Below are 18998 nucleotides of genomic sequence, written 5' to 3'. Positions count from 1 at the left end.
TCTGTTTCCCCCCATGGATACATCTCCCCTCCAGGCCACAACTGCCTGATGTTTACAGACTTCTCATCCTCACAGCTTGTCAAAAGCCGTATGGCAACTCTCACAGCCAACGGTGCATTTTAGGATGAAGATCTCTTTCAACTTTCTGCTTGTGAATTCAGCTTGGCGATTTGTGTGCTCCCAGAAAAAGAGATGCTCGATTTCATTATGGCAAAGTTGGTCTAAATACACTCCTCAGATTACAGTCTTGCAGATCACCAGAGGCTTATAAAGAAGCCTTACACCGCATAGATTATTTTTTTTAAAAGCTAAAATTCAGAAAAATCTAAACTGCCAATTACATACATGTCTGGATTCAGATGTCTTTGTTAGATTATATCAAAGTTATAATCTGATTCCATAATTTTCACAGAAGAAGCCATTATATGTGTAATGCATGTTGCACATTGCCCTGGAGCACAGCTGGTTTAAGTTAGAGAGGTATCTGAAATCTCATCTGTGCCAGCAATTCCTACTAAAGCCCCCCCCACCCCCACCATACGAATGCTACTTCAGCTCTCCTAAACACAGAGTGGTAACTGTGGAGGGTTTATCTCTGTTGGATAGAAACAGTGCTTGCATTTAGATAAGGATTGTTTTATGGGTGCTGCTGGCAAGAGGACAGGTAAATGCTAAGAGCCCTGTACTCCTGCCAAGCATTCCTCATTTTACAGATGTGGTCTGGGCTGCATCCGAGCTCTGAAGTAATGCTGGGCTCCTCACCCCAGTGAGTGAAGTCCATGATGGATGCTCACTGTGGGACAGACCAGCCAGGAATGACAGGGCTGGTCTTAACTGAGGAAAAGCCATCATTAGTATGTTCAGTCTCCTGCAGGAATATGTATACCAAGCGTGGGATTTTGAAACTCAGGAGTAGCTCCCTTCAGTCTTTTAAAAACCCTAATCCTTCTGTAGTATTTGCTAAGCCACAGCCGTCTTCTTTAAATTAAAAAAAAAGCCCCAAACCTAAAATTTAGGACAATTCTTGTGTTCTTTATGGCTACAAGAAACTGCTGAGTGAACCCTGACTTCTGTGAAGTGCTGTGTGTGGGAGAAGAGCTGGTGAAACTGTTTCTCAACAGGTGTGGCCCTTTAGGCTCACTGCTTAAACCTAAGAGCTGGAGTCATTCTCCAGTTGTTGGCTGCATTAACAAAAAATGTAGGAAAACCCTTATAAGCATGAGAAAAATAGGCATTGCAGGAGCGGCATTGACAAATGATTTTGAAGTTTTCAGCATTAAGCATCTGTGCACTGCCATCCAGTGGGCACTGGAGAAGTGGCTCCCTGTCGCCCATCTCTAGCGGCCCAGCGCTGCACGGAGGTGCTGCCCATCGCTGTGCATTTTCAGTGAACACAGGGGGACCCACACATGGTCAGGGGTTCCCAGTGCCACCCCTGCTCTGTCCCAGTGAAGAGACAGGGATGGAGGCATGACGGTACCCTGCGGCCACCGCCACTGGTTGTCAACAGGGATGGCTATAGGATCCCATAGCCCTTCATCTGCATCGCCACATCCCTCTCTGTGCCCCATGTTGGGTCATGGCACAGGCACAGGTTATTGAAGAGTTCAGCAGAAGACACAGGGTGCTGGGACTCTGCCTTTGAAGCAGTTACCTGTGGATGTCAGGGCAATCCTCCTTTTGCATTTCCAGCCCCCTACAGCGAGGCTATGCACACAAGTGTATTATAGAGCTCCCTCAAAGACCACAGCTTGATTAGCTTATCAGCTGGTTTATTAAAAGGTATTCCCTATTTCCATATAAACTCAACTGCACATGAAAAAAAACAAGAGAAAATTACATTATACACTGTAGCAAAATACTAAAGGCACCTTCAGATGTATTTACAGAGGACAGCCCTCCATTCTGGGTAGTTCAGGAGGTGGTAAGCACAGAGACTTCAGTTGCATTTTACCTGCTGGTCTGTTCAGATCCTAATTTTTGCATGTTGCGTACTTGCTTTCCTGTTCCATGATTTCATTTTTAATGGCTATTACATGTTCTTCTAGTTGTCTCAGTTGCTCTGCCTTGTCTTGTTTGGTTTGATTCAGGTCCTGAAGCTTCTTCTCCAAATCTGGAAGAGTAGAGACATGCAACAATGCTCATATTTGTTGTAAGTAAAATCCAAAGGTTAACAGCGTTTCTTTTCCCAGCAGTTTTAGAGGCAATAGCCCATTTCAAATGAGGAATGTTACATACACAACTGGAGGGAAAAGCCTGGTTTCTGGATAGCAAAAGAAACATGATGGCCTTAAAGAAATTGATTTATCAGCATGTGCTTTTGTCCATCAGCTAGGATGGGGCTGGACATGGAGCTCTTAAAGGAGCTGGTTTAAATGGAAATGCTTAGAGGAACAGTGTGTCCACTGATGTGTGTAAAGTCTAGACAATGTTGGCGTAATGGGCTTATGCATCTCTCATTCACAGGAGTGTTTTCTGCTAGTTCCTCTGGTAATGAGGTACTGGAAATGAGTCAGGACCACATTATCCACTGCCTGTTTCCAACACACTTGTCATCTGGGCATTTAGAGTAGCTGGGATGCTTTTAATGCTGGGATGCTTCTCCTCAAGGTATGTGCTCAAAATATTTATTTGGATCCTGTGCTGAAGAATTTGCTCCTGGGATGGAGTTTCTGCTTCAGTTTTGCTGATGTTATATGGTATTTTTGGAAGTCAAGTATGGCAGGATCCTAGGCCCAGGGATTCCCAGGGGGAATGCCCAGACCTTCACTATGAACAGAGTTAAGTTTCCTGTGTGCAGTTACATGAGATGTGCTCTTTCCTTTTGGTGAGCCTCTAAATCCATCTAAGGGGCTGTGTGAGCACTGGTGGACACTTCTTAAACTCTGCTTATAGCAACCAATTTATGTCAGAAAAAGTACATAAACCAAGTAAATTAAACTACTTTTAAGCTGTTTGAGTAGCTTCAAGCAGGGATTTTCACCAGTTAAATTGCTTTAAACATGATTTCAAGTGATTCTCATCTGTTAGTGTCTGTGGGCAAGGCTTTCAGTTGAATTCATGACTGTCACAATTTTCACCTCTTGCTATGGAAGTGAGAACAGCACCTGTTATTCTTTTAATTTTCTTTTCAGTTTCTTCAGCCAGTTTTTCTGCTGCTTCTTTCAGCTGCATCACTTTTTCTAGTGTTACTTTTGGAGGTCCTCGGGCTTTTAGCTTTTCTTGAAGAATGGCGTATTTTCTTTTAATGTCAGCAAATTCCTGTGACAAAGACCCATTACTTAGTTTAAGAGCATCTCATAATTAATCTGGTGTACCAAAAGATATTTTGTATCTTTTTATACCTTTTTGAATATCCTCTTTGAACCAAACTTTAAATCTATGATTCTCTTAAATCTTAAAAAAAAAATCCATGAGTGTACATTGATCAGTGCTTTGCAAAACCTGATAAAAATAAATTAAATTGCCAGTGGAGTGATGTAAAATGTCAAGGGAGGGTGAGGATGTAAAGAGGCTGCCCAGAGAGGTTGTGGAGTCTCCTTCTCTGGAGACATTCAAAACCCGCCTGGATGTGTTCCTGTGTGACCTAGTCTAGGTGATCCTGCTCTGGCAGAACAGTTGGACTGGATGGTCTTTTGAAGTCCCTTCCAATTCCTAATATTCTGTGATTCTGTGATTCTGTGAAAGTTTGGTTTAAGATTTTTAAAGCTTATGCTGTTTTTACTTCTTTTGATAGAGATTTTCTGCAAATTTCATTTTTGCAATCAGGCTTAATTAAAATTAAATTAATTGCCTGTAGCATCTTATTTAAATTAGGTTTTTTTATTTTATCTTTTTACGGTAGTAGTATTTACTGGCTAATCCGTTCTCTGCTGATTTAGGTTGCTGTTGAGGCTGCAGTTTAGATTTCAGCTATGTTTCTTATAACCTCGAAGCTTGATCATTCCCCAGGCTTTTGCTGTGGGTGCCTGGTTCTCCTCACAATTATAGCGAATTTCTAGCTGCCTCAATGCATTCCCAAAAATTGGAGCTTACTGAAAAGCAGCCAGCCAACCAAAAACTCCAAGTAACTCCCACAGCAATTTTCTCTGAAGGAGAATGGCATGGGATGAATGGCCAGGCTGCTTCCATCACTCACATATTTTAATATCTGATTTTGTGCTCTGTTCTGTTGTGTTTACTGGTGCCCATGGTGACTATGAGCCTTATACACAGTGCAAGGAAAAATGTCATGGAATAGTCAGAGAAATGTGTATGTTTTCTTTCATTCAAGCAAACAGAAGTGCTATATGCCAGAAGCCTTAAAATAAAAAAGAAATTATTCTTAACCTGTGACATTTTACACTGCATGGCATAAGGAAAATATTAAGAGCTTTGAGGAGAGCAGGGTAACACAATTACAATTCTGAATCAAAAATACTATTAAACATGGAGGAAATATTTTTTCCCCTTAACACATGACAGAAAGGCTTACATTATCAATATTCTGGGCTCGCTTGTGTGCTGCTTCTGCCTCTGCTCTTGCCTTTGTAGCTTGATTCTTGTTCATCAGCATTTTTGCCTGCAATGTGGCAATTTCATCTTCCACCTCAGACTGTTTTGCTGACAAGTCATTTAGTTGGTTGGTTGTCTTGTTCACTTGGTTCTCAGCCTAAAACAGAGCAATGGAAGGCTGTTTTTATTTATGCAACGTCCACCCAAATCGCAGAGTGTGTTAATGATCAACGTCAACTGATTGAGAAGAAGAGACCCTTAAACATTATGGGGTTGGTGCCCTATCTGTGCCACATTCTGGTTTTATTTGTTTAAGTTTACATTAAGGAAACTTTGAGATGAAGTATCCTTTTCTAAAATGTATGTAGTAACTACATTAAAATATTTACAGCAAGATACCTGTGAGATTTGTGTCCTGATGCCTCGTATGTCTTCATTTAACTTTATGAAGGTGTTTTTGGAGTGTCCTTGGGACTTCACAACATTTTTTAGTTTATTATTAATTTCATCTCCACGCGGAAGAGCTTTAGCTGCTTTGCTGAAATGGAAAAATAGAAGCACATGTAGTATCGTGGTGTGGAGAGCAAAGCAAGAACATGTTTCAAATGCACTCATGCTTACATGCAGAAATGTTCCCTCAAGTCCACCACCAACTGTTAAAATTTGGGTTCACAGGCTGGCAAAGCAACACCTCAGTGAGGGACTTTGTGTGGTATTGTATGGCATGAGCTGTTGTATTAAAGGTGAGGTCAGGTGCTGCTGGCTGCCTGGTGGTGCAGTGCCAGTAAGGAAGACTTGTATTTTTTCCCTCCCCAATTCTTGTTGGTTCTTTCTCACCCATATTTAAATCTGCCAGTGAACCAGAGGTAATGCTCCACTAGGTCCAACATAGACATAAGAAGCTGCTTTGCCCTCTTTGACTCCTCAGGCAGAGGAGCTGAGAGCTGGTGGAGCTGCCTCCTCCAAGCACATTGGCTCCCACAGCCCGAGCTGCCATGAAAATATGGAAATATCCTATGGAAATAGCAAGCTGAAACCTGCTCTTATCTGAGCTTTCCCTCCAGCGTAACTTAGACACTGCCTGGGGTATGGAGCCATCCCTACTGTGCATGGTGCCACCCCAGCTGGAGTTAGCACACCAGTATGAGAATACCCCACTCACTTGGCTTCTTGTGCCTCCGCCAGCAGCACCCGAACTTCCTCCCTTTTCCTCTTTCTCTTATTTGCATTCAGTTTGTACTTCTCACAGGGGTCCATAATGCTCCTGATTTTGCCAAGCATGCCCATGAGCTCTCGTGGAGTCAGGGGAAGGCTTATTTGCAGAACATAATTTGCCACCTTCTTGATGTCTTCTGGAGGCGCACTCTCATCTGCAACAGAAATGGAGCTGAGGGCATCTTGAAGCAGCTCCTTCCTCCCAGTGCAATGTAAATTATCACTATGGCTGCCTACCCTGAGTTATGTGGTAGAATAAAGCTGACAGGCACAGCAAGGGGGTAAGAGAGTTGTCTCCAACATTTTGTAATTTAATATTATGCTTCCAGGTACTGCTGTTAGTGTTGTCAGAACTGGCTAAAATGAGGATTTGAACCCACTTTGAACTGCGTTATTAAAATTCTGATGCAGAACTGAGCCCACAGAGGGTTTTAAAGCGGTACACGGCACAGCTAGAAGTGTCAGAGCCCATTTCTCCCTTGGCCTCCAGATCAAAGAGGCACTGGGAAGACTGGGGTGTGAATGGAGCTTTCCAAACTGGCCAGTGGGTGTAATCTCTTCCCTGGAGTCATCGCAATATTGAGAAAGTGGTTCCTTCGCTGGTTAATGGGAAAGGCCAGGCTACAGAGGGAACTTGGGTCAGACTCAGAGAGGATGAGAATTTACAGTAGAAAAAAATGTATTTTCACAACTCCCTTTGCAAATGAGCTCATCCTATTCTTTGCTAGGAGACACAGACATGGAGTTAGAGTGGTCAGTGCCTTGCGAAGTCTCATCATCACTTCTGTTTTCTGCCCACTTCCCTTTATAGACAAGACCTGGGGTGATAAAACAGTTGAAACATATTAAATGTTCATGCCAATGTTCCAAAGTAACTCACCAAGAATTAAATAGAAGGCCTTTACTGTGCTAACAGTAGTGCATTCCTGAGAGCTCTTTTCTGTAGAAATATATTCATTCTAAATTACCATTCATGTCAATGTAGAGTACAGCAGATTTTATGTAACTGTATGCATTCCAGCTGTTACTGTTCTTAAACTTCAATTTACAAAACAAAAATTCATTAAAAAATGCTTTTATAATTGTTAGTAAATGCTGTATGTCTACTAAGAAATATAAAAGAAGAGCCAAAGGTTAAATTTTCCATTGCTATCAAATAAAAATCTGAGAATCTTAAGGACTTAAAGAGACTTTTTTCTTTGTATTCAATAAAATAACTTAAATGTTCCCGAACAAAGGAAGTCCTCTGTCCTCCGCCCTTGCTCCCATTTGGATGTAGATGTCTGAATGCCAAAGGACTGCCAACATGCAATCCTTAGAAGCTTATGAGATCAGCTACATTCAAGAGAATAAAAAAATCCTACCACATTTGAACTCCTTTGATGTGCACCTGGGAAAAAACTTAGGGCCCATTTCTTACAGCATGTTTCTGCAATTCCAAGGGTGGAAAATGTTTTAGGGTATATACGGTTGCTTTGTTATTTTTTGACGGGAGCTGTGAAGTTCTACCAGAATCCTTTGATTCCTTGAGTTACAGCTTTACAGAGACGATGGAGCAGTATGTGTCCTAATTCCCACGCTCCCTACGGAGAGCCTCTATTTATGGGCCTGGAAGAAGGGGGTGGAATAGCAATTTGAGGATGCATTGGACATGCCTGGTCATTATATGTTTTATGAAATTATCTTAGTAGTCATTTACTCAGATAAAGCGGGAACTGAGGGAATTACTTGCATGCTTCAGACTGAACACATTAATAAAAGATGACAGTCAGAATGTAACATCTATTGGAAAATTAATACAAAGAAGCACAAGAAAAAAAGGGATTGAAAAAGCACAGATCAGGTTGCAGACAATACATTTCATGAGTGTACAGCTAGATTGTTTTCTGGCCATCTATTATGCTATGTTATATTGAAATATATATTAAAAATTAGTAAGAAATAACTTTGCATAGTTACCTAGCAAGAATTCTTTCACTTTTCGGATGAACTCCTTAGCTATCTCTCCTTCAGCTTCAGTTTGATTCTTAGCCCTCTCCAGTTGTCCATTAAATCGTGAGCCTTTCAAGTTGCTGTCTTCTGCCATTTTTCTAATGCTTTCAACCTGGAAATATTATTAGAAATATTATTAGAAATAGCAGTGCCATTTTCTGGAGGTTATCTATCATTGCTTGGCAAGTTGAGCTCTGGCACAAAAATAATTTGTGTCCAAGCCTCAGCTGGAATCACTTGATGTGGCTTTGAAAAGGAGTAGGAGACCCCTTTGAGGAACTCCAGATGTTGCTACATCATGGCCTTCATCTGGCCTCAGAAAAAGCCTAAATCAAGCATGTCAGTGATCAAATCCAGTACAGAAAAGGCATGTAATTTCATTTGCTTTTTTACATTGGATTTGCTTTTAAAAATACACTTAAGAGGACACAAATAAGGAAGGTAATGTTTAAGGCTTGTCTTTAGAAGTTACATTTTGCAATTCAAGTAGTATTCTTGATAATTTAAATGAGGGGTTTAGATTAATCACTGAACTTCAACAGTATTTTGCTTTGCTGGGGGCTATGCTTTGCCTTAAGGAAACGCACAAGTACTGCGCCTCTGTGGTCTGCGGGGGAAAGAGATTCGCTGTTTCCCCATGCAGCAAGAAAAGTAGTGATGTTTTTACTTCTGAAACGTCTCCAAATACTTCACTCATATTATCATGGAGTTGCATGAGGCAGCATCCCGGCAGCCTGGTGCTCACCACCTCAGCCGCTGCCTTTTGCTGCTGCCCCTCGGTGTCCTGGGGACCCAGGCATGTGCCCTGATTGCTCATTTCTGAACCCATTAGCTGTGATGCAGAGTGTCCATGCATGTTAAAAAGAGGAAATGGATGCCCAGGCACCCTACAGAGACAGGACAAAACCGCAGCAGAATGACATTTCTGTTAGAAAATGTGTTTTGCCTATAACGGTAACAGGCATCATCTCTGACTGTTAATAAGAACAAACTGTCTTTACTGATGTTCTGGGATTTGTCCAATTTGTTTCCTTGGCACATGTTGCATTGGCCACGCTTTCCCAAGTTATTTTTCAGTGCTGCTTTGCAGTACAGCTGAATACTTGATGTCCTTCTAAAAGTCACTGGGGGCACAAAAACTTCATCTTGAAATTATTTGCAAAAATTATTTAATGGCAAACATGAGAGTAATATGAAGTTGTAGAAATAGAGCTTAATGCTATGCTACTGACAAATCATGCTATTTGAATCTTTCCTAATAAGATATAGACAGTACTGGCCTGATGCCACCAACTTCCATGGGCACAGGGTACCATGACCTGTGAGATATTGGCGTCTGTGAGGAAGAGGAAGCCATAGTTAGAGCCACAGGCTTTTGGTGGAACTGACACCTAATACTCCAGTACTATATTGGCGTCTGTGAGGAAGAGGAAGCCATAGCTAGAGCCACAGGCTTTTGGTGGAACTGGCACCTAATACTCCAGTACTGAACCATGATATGGCTATGACATTGGGACAGGGTCCGTCACTATGTCACTGCTCTTTGTCCAAGGAGCAGGTGAGTTTTGGTAGATTTGTGATTTCCCAAATCTCATCCTCCATCCATTTCATTGAACTTTTCTATTACACTGAACATTTCACTATAGGTTTGATATACAGCACCTGATTCTCAGGTTCCCGTAGCCGAGTAGTTAAGTTATTTAGCAACACAGCAGTCTCCTCAGCTTTCCTGAAGGCATTAATAGAGAGAGGATGAGCTCCCCTGCAGTTTGGGCCACCACACTGTCTGAGTCCATGATTGTCCCAGCACAAAGCTCCTCCGCAGGCTGCTGTGACACAGGGCTGGTCTCCTGACACACCACAGATCTGCAATAAGGAAGATGCTTATGTCAGGACTCCTCTGGGAGTCTTAGATACACTCCTGGGGAAGGAAGATGTTCGACATAGCATGAACTTTGAACATAGGATGGGATTTTCCCAAAGAGATGATGGTCTGGTCTCTCCAAAGATGAATGTCACTGCCAGTTACAGGTCTCCCTTCCCTGACTTGAAGGATGCCATGGCAGGCCATGGCTCTGTGTCCTTGCAGGATACATTTGTTGGGCTCCATGTGTTGCACCAAAACCCTTGCTTCACACCTCTGTGGCAAAAGGACTCAAACTGTCACCTGTCCATATCCAGCCCATGGGTCAATGGCTTGTTCTGAAGGGTCCAAATCACCTCTCACACAACATGGTACCATATCATTTGACACAGATGTTGCAACTAAAGGTCTAGATGGATGGATGATCTCTTCCAGATCTGGCAGAGCTGGCTGCAGGTGCTACTAGGTATTCATTGCTGCCCTGCAGAAGGACAGAAATCCCTTCCTCTCCCATGGGTGATGCAAAGGGTATGTGAGCACTCCCCATCCACTCCAGGCAAAGTTGGTGTGCTTGGTTTAAGTTACCGATGGACGAGGTTGGGGTTAATCTGAATCTACACTAATGTCCTCTTGAGACTGGAGAACTAGACCCCCTTGTGCTGGGTCTGCCCTGGGGGCAATGGCTTCCAGAAGGGTGGTAACCACAGCTGACAAGTGCAGCTGTTTCTGATGTGACTGCATGTCTGTGCCGGCATAGTTTCCCAGGTTTAAAAATGCACATAAGCGCTCTTTTAAAATAAAACCTACTAACAGCATCAAAAAAGATATTTTTGTTTAGCTCCCATTCAAAATTCACGGTGCCTACCTTTTCATTCAAATTTTTGATGTCGGGGCTCTTGATCATCATGAGCTGTTCCAGCATGTTGCTTGCTTTCAAGGCCTGATGGCCCAGCATAGTGAGCGCTTGGTTCCTGGTGTACTCTGAGTGTCTTACAATAGGGGTTGTCCCACTGGTCTTCTGTTCTGCCAGCAGTGATGCTTCCAAATGTTTCCTAATGTTGCTGATGGCCTCTGTAGCAACAGAAATAAGGTTTAGTACTGATTGTATTTTGATTGCATTTAATTAATGTATCTACTTGAATTCTGGTGAGTGACAGGTGATTCAGTTTGTTGTCACAGGTGTTTGATTTAGGACAGCAGGGAGGGACAGGAGATGTCATTTCCTCAGTCAAGATTTGTAATCCTTTACTCAGCCAGTTGCCAAACAGCAATAGTTACTGATACTCATAAAACCTGCTAAAATAGATGCAAATACAGTGGATCCTATGTCATTCTTCAGAGTCCAAGGTGTATGAAAAGCCAGTGGAAGATACAAAAGTATGAGGGAGATCCCGTTAATGACACAAACTGCTACTGATCTGCATTCATCAGTACCTCATGCATTGATGCTGTTGTTGATTTGGCAAAGCTCCTGTCATTTATACTGTTTTGAAGTTTAGGCAGGAAAACTGTTTCTGCCTGTTGTAAAATCTAGGAAATTATCAGTTCCCTGATTGTGAGTCAGGAAAGCATTTGTCCTGTCTGTTCAGAATAGCACCCAGAAGTTAAATGGTCTGCTGAACTAAGGCCAAAATTTAGATTACAGATGGAAATTTATGAGTTTTCTTTGGCATTGGAAAATTTGATTTCAGGGTTGATGCATGAAAAAAAATTATTTCCATGATAAGCTTGTAGGCTAGGCAAAAAATACTTTCTAGCAAGCGTCTTTCTTGTTTGCTTAGTGTAAACTTTCCCTTAAGCAGGCTCAAAAGGGTTGGAGAATATTATATTCTTTGCAGATTAATAGCCTAAGGAAAAGACTCGGGCCTTTAGCAAAACCATAAAATTTAAAGCTGCTGCTCTTGAGGCTTCCCAGATCTCCAGAGAACTCAAAGTTGTCCCCAAATCCACAGGCAGAAGTATGTGCAATGAGCCAGAACTGATGTGTCAGCAATGTAAAAGCATTGGAGGTCGTTGGTTAACATCCCTCTTTGTGCTGGTAACCAACTCTGTTACTAGTCAAAGTCAATGACAAGGCACTCGTCAAGTCCTCCATGCTTTGAATCAGGCTCTAAAGCCCTTGGCCTTGCTTTGATTGAAGCTGAACAATGTTTAGTTATCGTGTGTAACCAGGGTTATTTATTTTATCTTGTAACTTGGAAACAAAGTACAGTTTAAAGTTAGTTCCTAATACAAAATACCTGGCAAGAGGCTGCTCTAACTCTGTATCTGAGACAGAGAGTGTTTTGTGTGCAACAACTCCATTGCAGGAATATTTTACAGTGGTTCAGCTCTCCGTTAAGTGGCCCAAATGCATTTTTCATGCTTGGTTTGTGATGGAGCTGTAGAGCTTCCAAGTTCCTTTATGTTAAACACAGTGTCTTAGCACAGGCTTGATTTATTGCCTAGGAAGCTGTACTCACTGCATTACCATACCACAGTGGCTGCAAACCAGGGGCCAAGGCTGGAAGGCTGTAATTTAATGAGATCTCATAAACTGCAAACATTCTTTTAAGGACACTTGTGTCTTGTTTTTTCCCATGATTTTAATTGATCGCTAGATATTGACATTTCCAGACCAGCCAGCTGAACATATGCCTGTGAGAAAGTCTCTGAGTCCTGATCCTCTGCAAAGAGAGGTAGGTAGGAACACATTCCCCATGCGTGTCTAGAGCACAAATGTGCCCCTGATGGTGTATGTGGCCATATTCCGCTCTACCCCAGCAAAAAAAGAGAGAGGAAAAGGCAAACAGAGCCATGCCTAGGATGTGCTACTGGTCCTGAAATGAAGATGGGGTGAGGGAGGCGGGCTTTCTCCTGGGTATCAGAGAAGCTGGTTATCTTGAGGGAAATGTTATTTCTGTGCTGTTAGATGCTTGGTAGCAGGACCAATGAACATTTGTGGCCCTGACCAGAAGTCCAGCTTGAATTCAAGGTCTTCCCCTCCCCACACCCCCGTGTGCTTTTTATAGGGCTGTTTATGTGTCTCCTGAGGCTGAAAGACAAAGTGGGGTTGGAACGTGACCAGAGAGCACCATGGATGCTTCAGCTGTGCATCCACTGACCTCTCTGGGATTTATTGTTTCTTTGCCTTCCTGCCTTTCTCAGAGTCTGCACAAGACTCAGTTGAATTGGGAAGCAGAGCCTGGGAGAGCAGTGCTGAGACCTGAGCGGAAGAGCTGGCCCTGGGGGCACTGCCAAGTACAACAGGGAAGGGGAGCCCTAAATTTCAATTAATCCCTCTTTTCCACTCTTCCTTTCCCTTGGCTTTGTATTGTGTTACCTTTTTCTTCTTTTTTTTAATCTTGTCTAGGACAGTCCTTTTCTCACCCAAACAAAACACAGAAGAACTGTAAATGGGAGTGCATTGCCTGTAGCTTGTGTCCTCCATGGTGCGTGCATTATCTTCTGGGGGTTCATATCTTGGCATCTGTCTCTACGCTGCTGACAGTCTCCTGCCGCTGTGGGTGATCTAGCATCTCTTCAAGATCCCGAACTGATACATCCCTGTTTTTCTCCAGAAACCAGTCTGTGAGATTGTCATTGCTGCTGTTAACAGCTGATGGAGGCTATACTTAGCTCAAGCACAGACGGTGTGACTCTTCCAAAAATGCCAAGGAACTCAGTTCTGACTTCACACTTTTGATGGTGGAGAGCTAGTTCCTTACCACATAAAGTCATGTATTTTCCCATGGGAACACTAAGAAGCTGCACTATGAATCTCTGCTTTAATTAAACAAACCATTGCCGTACAACATTGTTTAAGTGTTGCTAAGAGCAAGAGGAGTCAGGAGTAGGGAAAAAGTCCTTTGCTGATCTACTGTATGATCTGTGAGTCTATACTGTGGAACTGGGTGGCTTTTAAATCCTGATGTTTACATCAGGATTCATGAGACTCCTGGCTGGCATGACCCTGAGACATGCAAATGAAATATAGGATGCTAGAAATCATGGCATTTTAAGATAAAAGGGAGTTTGGAAAGTCAGTATAAATTGCTGTTTGTGTTTACATTTTTGTGCTAGCATAGGAAGCTAAAATCTAGGGATCTTGGAAATGTTGTATGGTTCAATGGTGAGAAAGCATTCTGAAATTTCACGGAAAATGTTCACCTATTTCGGTTAATTGCTGACCGCCTTACCTTCGAGGTTCAAATAATGAAAACTTTGATGCAGATGTATTTTCTGTTGTAGAAGCTCATACACTAGGTCAGCTTCTTCCCCAATGTCTTCTATGTTCTTGTTAAGGTCAGGAAACTCATAGACCATACTGTGAAGGGGATCCATATGTGCAACTTTTTGTCTGAAAGGAAAATGGCAGTTATACAGAAGTCAGACCAGATTGTTCTTAAATTAGAACTGAGATACACAATATTTTAAAGGAGAAATTTCTAAGTGAACAGAAACATTTCCTTGTAATGGCTTATTTAGAAACCCCCTAGGATGAACTGGAAAATTCCAGCATTTAAGTATATGCATGTGTGGGACAGATAATATATATAAGGATGATTTCGTTCAGAGATCTATTGAAAACAATGACTTAGTAGTCCAGCATCTGTGTGCTGATCAGAAGTGGGACTTGATGTATAGGGATGGCTGGTAGAGCCCTGAGGAAGACTGCTTTCTCAGCCAGAAAAAAGGGTTTTTTCAGGAGCAGCTGAGCCCTTACTGAACGTAGCCCTGAAAATCCTTGATGCCTGAGAGGGCTTCCAGTGAAAGAACAGGATGTCTCAAAATTATTTCAATTTCAGAAATGGCATCTTCAAAGGCTTTGAAGCGCATGTCACAGATGGGCATTCGTCCTCCTTTATCTTCAAGATTTGCAGCAAACCTCATTAACCCCTGAACGGTCTGAGTGAGGGCAGTAATTTCAGTGTCCCACTGATCAAAACAAAGATGACACTGACGGCAAGAGGGAAAGTCTTTCTCAAAGCCGCGGCTGCACTGGTCGCAGAACCGGCCGGTGACACCAGTGCGGCAGTTACAGGTGCCGGTGGCTTTGTCACATTTGGGCTGGCTGGTTCCCTCCGGGTTACACTCACACGCTGCAAGAAAGAGACAGCAAGTTACGTCCAGTTGTTCCTTTTCTGTGGGGCTAATGCGTGCAAAAGATACAATCATGCATTTCAAGACAATAAAAGCAAACTGGTGTTTGAGTTACAGCAAAGTGGACTGCCTGGCTAATGGCTCTTCTTCATCTCTAACTTCCATGGTCCCATCATAACCATAGAAGGAACACTGTAGACAAATAATATAAACACTTTTATGCATCTCATGTGAATGAAAGCTTGCTTCTCCAGATGTATGTCCTGTCTCCCCTATGAATATAAAGTTTCTTTTGAGGCAGTTTCTAATCCAGTAGTCCACACCAAGTAATACTTACACATGCAAAGCATCTGGGGATTGCCAAAGTAATTTTCATCACATTCATCACAGCGTCTTCCACTGTAACCTGGCTTACATGGACACTGGCCTGCAAGCTGTAAAGACAGTTAGGATTAATTAACTTCCTGCAGAGTGATATGGCTGGACATATGTTATTTACTGGGTTTCTTTTTCTCTCTGTGACTTATATAGTTGTATGGGGACTACAGTGACACGACTTGCACACAGTCTTTGAACACCATGGTTTATGCAGTATTGGCCCACCTTTCCAGCCTTCCTCCTGAAGGTTGTGAAAGCAAAACAAACTTTGATAGGTGGTTTTACTTTACTGATTTGAAAGATTTTGTATGTTCCAGTCTACAGATGCTCTTTGAGAACTCATCCTCTGACTACAGTCTGAGAGGATGCTTTTCTTTTGCAAAACAGACTAATTTATTATTTTTGCTGGTACAAACTATTCATATTAACATTTCAACTTTTAAATACATGATATATTAACTGTAACTGAAAAACTTGAGGGTACATTATGCACATTGCCATAAAAAATTATTTTGGAATTCAGCTATTAAATTAAGCTACAACAGGAATTACAGCTCTGATAACTGGTACAGCTCAGAAAAGCAGTCATAGTTCTTTGGGGTTAGGAGCTACATTTTATAGGAAAAATAATAAGTTCATTAATTAAATTGGCACAAACAGAAAGCATATTGAAAGGAAAATGTGAAAGCAATCAGCAAGAGCTTGGGATAAGCTCCTGGTGCTCTGAAGTCAATAGCAAAATTGCTGTTGACTCCGTGGGACCGCAATTTCACCTCTATTTTATTATTATTTAATAATTAATTTATTATTCACTGTTTTATTTTTTCTACATTCTAGTTCTAAAAAGTGCACAGGAATTAAAGATGAGAAAAGGTACTCTAGCGGTCTGATAGATGAGGTATGACTAATGTATTGGCCACAGCTGCTACTTTATGAAAACAAACAGTTAAAAAAACACTTGTAAGACTCTTGGATCCAAGCCTGATCACACCAACTGCAAACTTCCAGAGACTTCTTGTTTTCAGGGATCATGACAAAAAACTATCCTCTAAGAGGGTCCCCACCATGCCATGCTGAAGCACCACCTGGAAAGCAGAGTAATTTTCTTGCCTGGTTGCACTGGTTGCTTTGGGAGTTTTTTGGATCACAGTCACAGATCTGACATCCTTTTCCACTAGCCAGGTTCCAGTAGTCGGAGGCACATTGGTCGCATGTTGTGCCCACCACATTGGGCAGGCAAGGGCAAGCTCCCGTGGGTGGGTCACAGAGACAGGCTATGTCCCCCTCCGGGCACATGGCAGGACGAACACCCAATGGATTGCACATGCACCCTGCAAAAAGAGGGACAATTACTACAGCATATGATAATATAGGGTGTTGATGGACAAGCAGAGCTGTATATAAAGTCCATGCTGTAGGTTTACTTCTAGTAACCTTGAGAACATTTTTACTATCGTACAGTTTACCTATCTTTCCGTAATAACTTATGTATTGCTTTGACCCAACTTACTGGGAATGTTCAGTACTTTTAACACAGGCACAAAAAATGAAGGTGTAGTGAATTTTGAATCTTATTAGAATGAAATGTTAAATATGCTGGCTAAGGAGCAGCTGATTTACAGTAGGCACTATCCAGCGTGGGAAATCCCCATAAGCCAACTAAGATAAGAAGCCTTCCTTGTGAGGAGCCAAAAGTTACTGCTTAAGCATTTCTAACAGACATCTTCCAAGAATGAACAAGAAATGGACTTGAACTGTATTTTAGATATGCTCAGAAAAAGAGTTTCTTGAAAATACCTATAATTGTCTAGCCTATCGAAATTAGACCCTCAATCAGGCACATTTGTGAAAACAGTCTTTGATAAATGTTGGGGAGAAACTTATGCCTTGCTTTTGCTTACACTCCTGCCTTTCTGTTACAAGTGCTGAGTTATTGACATTGTCCTCACAGAGTCTATTAAATTGCCTGAACAGTCTCATTCTAGTCACTTAATGAAAACAGCTGGTAAGGCTGGGAGCTCAGCAAGGGATCATCTGGGTAACTGAGCTTAATTGGCATCAGCCAGCAACATGGATAAACAATTATCTTTGATTCCTTTACTTTTGATTCATTCCCGAATACACTGAACACACATTTATTTCTCCAAATAACTCTTCTAACAAAGAGTACTGATTAAATTTCACAAAAGAGTATTTCCTAGGAGTGATATTCAGTATGAGATTCAGTGAGACTTAGATGACAAAGAATTGAATAGATGCTGTATTAACAATTATTTGTGTCACTGGCCAGAAATACATTTGGTATTCTCATATTTTGCTCCATTGATCTGCTTTAGTTTTACTGTCCTTCCAAGGGCTAACCTCTCCCTATAGCCTAATTTCTTTGAAACTTTCCTTGGTAGTAATATGCAGCTGCAGTGCTGTTGCTGACTTACTTCGACAGTTTTGAGCGAGCGCTGAGCCAAAATACCCAGGTTTACAGAACTGGCAGTTTGCGCCGTGGGTGTTGTGTAAACACTTGGTGCATTCCCCAGTGACCCTGTTACAGGACTCTGGGTCTGTCACATCAATGTTGTTATTGCAGGGACATGGTGCACAGTCAGGTCCAGGGCTGCCTGGGTTTTTGTAGAACCCGCTAGGACACTCGTCACACCGACTGCCTGTTGCAGAGAAAGGTAAAAATATGTGTTGGCTGATGGAATTCAAGTTAAGCATGTAATTTCCAATAATGCTGTTAAAAGATTCAGATTGTCTGTTCAAATGCATGTTCCCAATGGAAAATATCCACCTGTTTGAGACTGTTGCCCTTTAATCCTATCATCACTTTAAATTACATCTCCCACACTGAAATCTGATGGAAATGAACACTCCTATCCCAGGTTTTCACCAAGGAACTTCTTTCAGTAGGAGTAAGTGGGTATCCCCTCAAAAAACACCTCCAAACAGGAAGGAAATGAGCCCACTGTCACAGAGGTGACCAAGAGCCCTGCTGGGAAGGAGGAGGAGGAAGGAAGTCCAGAACTGAGGATTGTGGTAGCTTGTGAGGACAGAAATCCCCTGGGTAAGTACCAACAAGGATCACTTTGGCTCTACAGCGATTACTCAAGCAAAACTGCTCTTGACTTATACAGGAACTGACATAAGTAAAGATGACAGCGCGGGTTTCGTTTTTGCCAGTGTTTCCCATTAGGGTTTGCTTCCATCACTGAAGCTCTTTCTGATGTCCAGAGAGAGGGAAATATCTACAGTTTTCCCTGCAAAAATTCAAGTTCAGTCAACAGGATCTTAGGAAGCAAGACATCAGTTTGCTGCAAAAATATCTGGATTAGAGACAGCTGAGAATGGAAACCTCATTTCTAAAGTGACCATTTGAACAGTGAAACAGTCACTTTTGGGCATAATGTCAAAGCAAGATTCCTCTGTATGAGGAAAGATTTTCTCTGGTTAGAAGATCTTATCAGCTCTTTTTGATGCCCTGTCCTTTCTGATTTGGGCTTTCAACACTTCTTTTCAGAAGTAATGAGAAACTGCAGTTCTCCCCCATCTCCCCACCAGGTTAATGTAGTGGAGGAGAAGGTTTCCAGAGACTGCCATGATATTAATGAATGACTTTTCAAATGCTAATTGCACAATTCCACTCTTCTCAGTCAGGATTTCTCCATCTAGTTTCAGTAAATTTGCGCGGTAACTTTTCTTATCTATTCTATTACCATTACCTCACTTGTCATTTCTGAACAGAGGATGGGCGGAGAATGGTCATTTTTCTCACATTAATTTGAATGTAATCAAAACCAGTCCTTATTTTGCTTCATACCTGAGTATCCCTCAAGACAATTGCAGACTGGTTGTTCAGAGTGGGAGTCCTGGTAGCAGGAATGTGCAAAATACCTATCGCTTGTGGGTGCCCCTGGGCACATGCATGGGCGGCAGGGTTCTCCGTTCAGTGGGTTTCCATAATAGCCATCCACGCACC

The 18998-nt window shown here is 42.1% G+C and overlaps 1 protein-coding gene across 1 annotated transcript in view; it reads right to left on the bottom strand.

The window, feature by feature from the left end:
• Positions 1-1973: 1973 nt before the first annotated feature.
• Positions 1974-18998, bottom strand: part of LAMB4 (laminin, beta 4) — a gene marked incomplete at its 5' end in the record, with an annotated part of 47643 nt that continues 30618 nt past the window's right edge. The window contains 14 exons of the mRNA XM_010193489.1: positions 1974-2113; positions 3108-3261; positions 4475-4651; positions 4894-5032; positions 5657-5864; positions 7669-7813; positions 9364-9567; positions 10431-10636; positions 13744-13904; positions 14271-14646; positions 14985-15081; positions 16136-16356; positions 17461-17685; positions 18840-18998. Coding sequence (XP_010191791.1) covers positions 1974-2113; positions 3108-3261; positions 4475-4651; positions 4894-5032; positions 5657-5864; positions 7669-7813; positions 9364-9567; positions 10431-10636; positions 13744-13904; positions 14271-14646; positions 14985-15081; positions 16136-16356; positions 17461-17685; positions 18840-18998 — 2612 coding nt within the window. The remainder of the gene's footprint in view (positions 2114-3107; positions 3262-4474; positions 4652-4893; positions 5033-5656; positions 5865-7668; positions 7814-9363; positions 9568-10430; positions 10637-13743; positions 13905-14270; positions 14647-14984; positions 15082-16135; positions 16357-17460; positions 17686-18839) is intronic.

Source organism: Mesitornis unicolor, unplaced genomic scaffold (genome assembly GCF_000695765.1).
Source record: "Mesitornis unicolor isolate BGI_N332 unplaced genomic scaffold, ASM69576v1 scaffold19741, whole genome shotgun sequence".
NCBI lineage: Eukaryota > Metazoa > Chordata > Aves > Mesitornithiformes > Mesitornithidae > Mesitornis > Mesitornis unicolor.
This window is presented reverse-complemented; position numbering and strand designations above follow the sequence as displayed.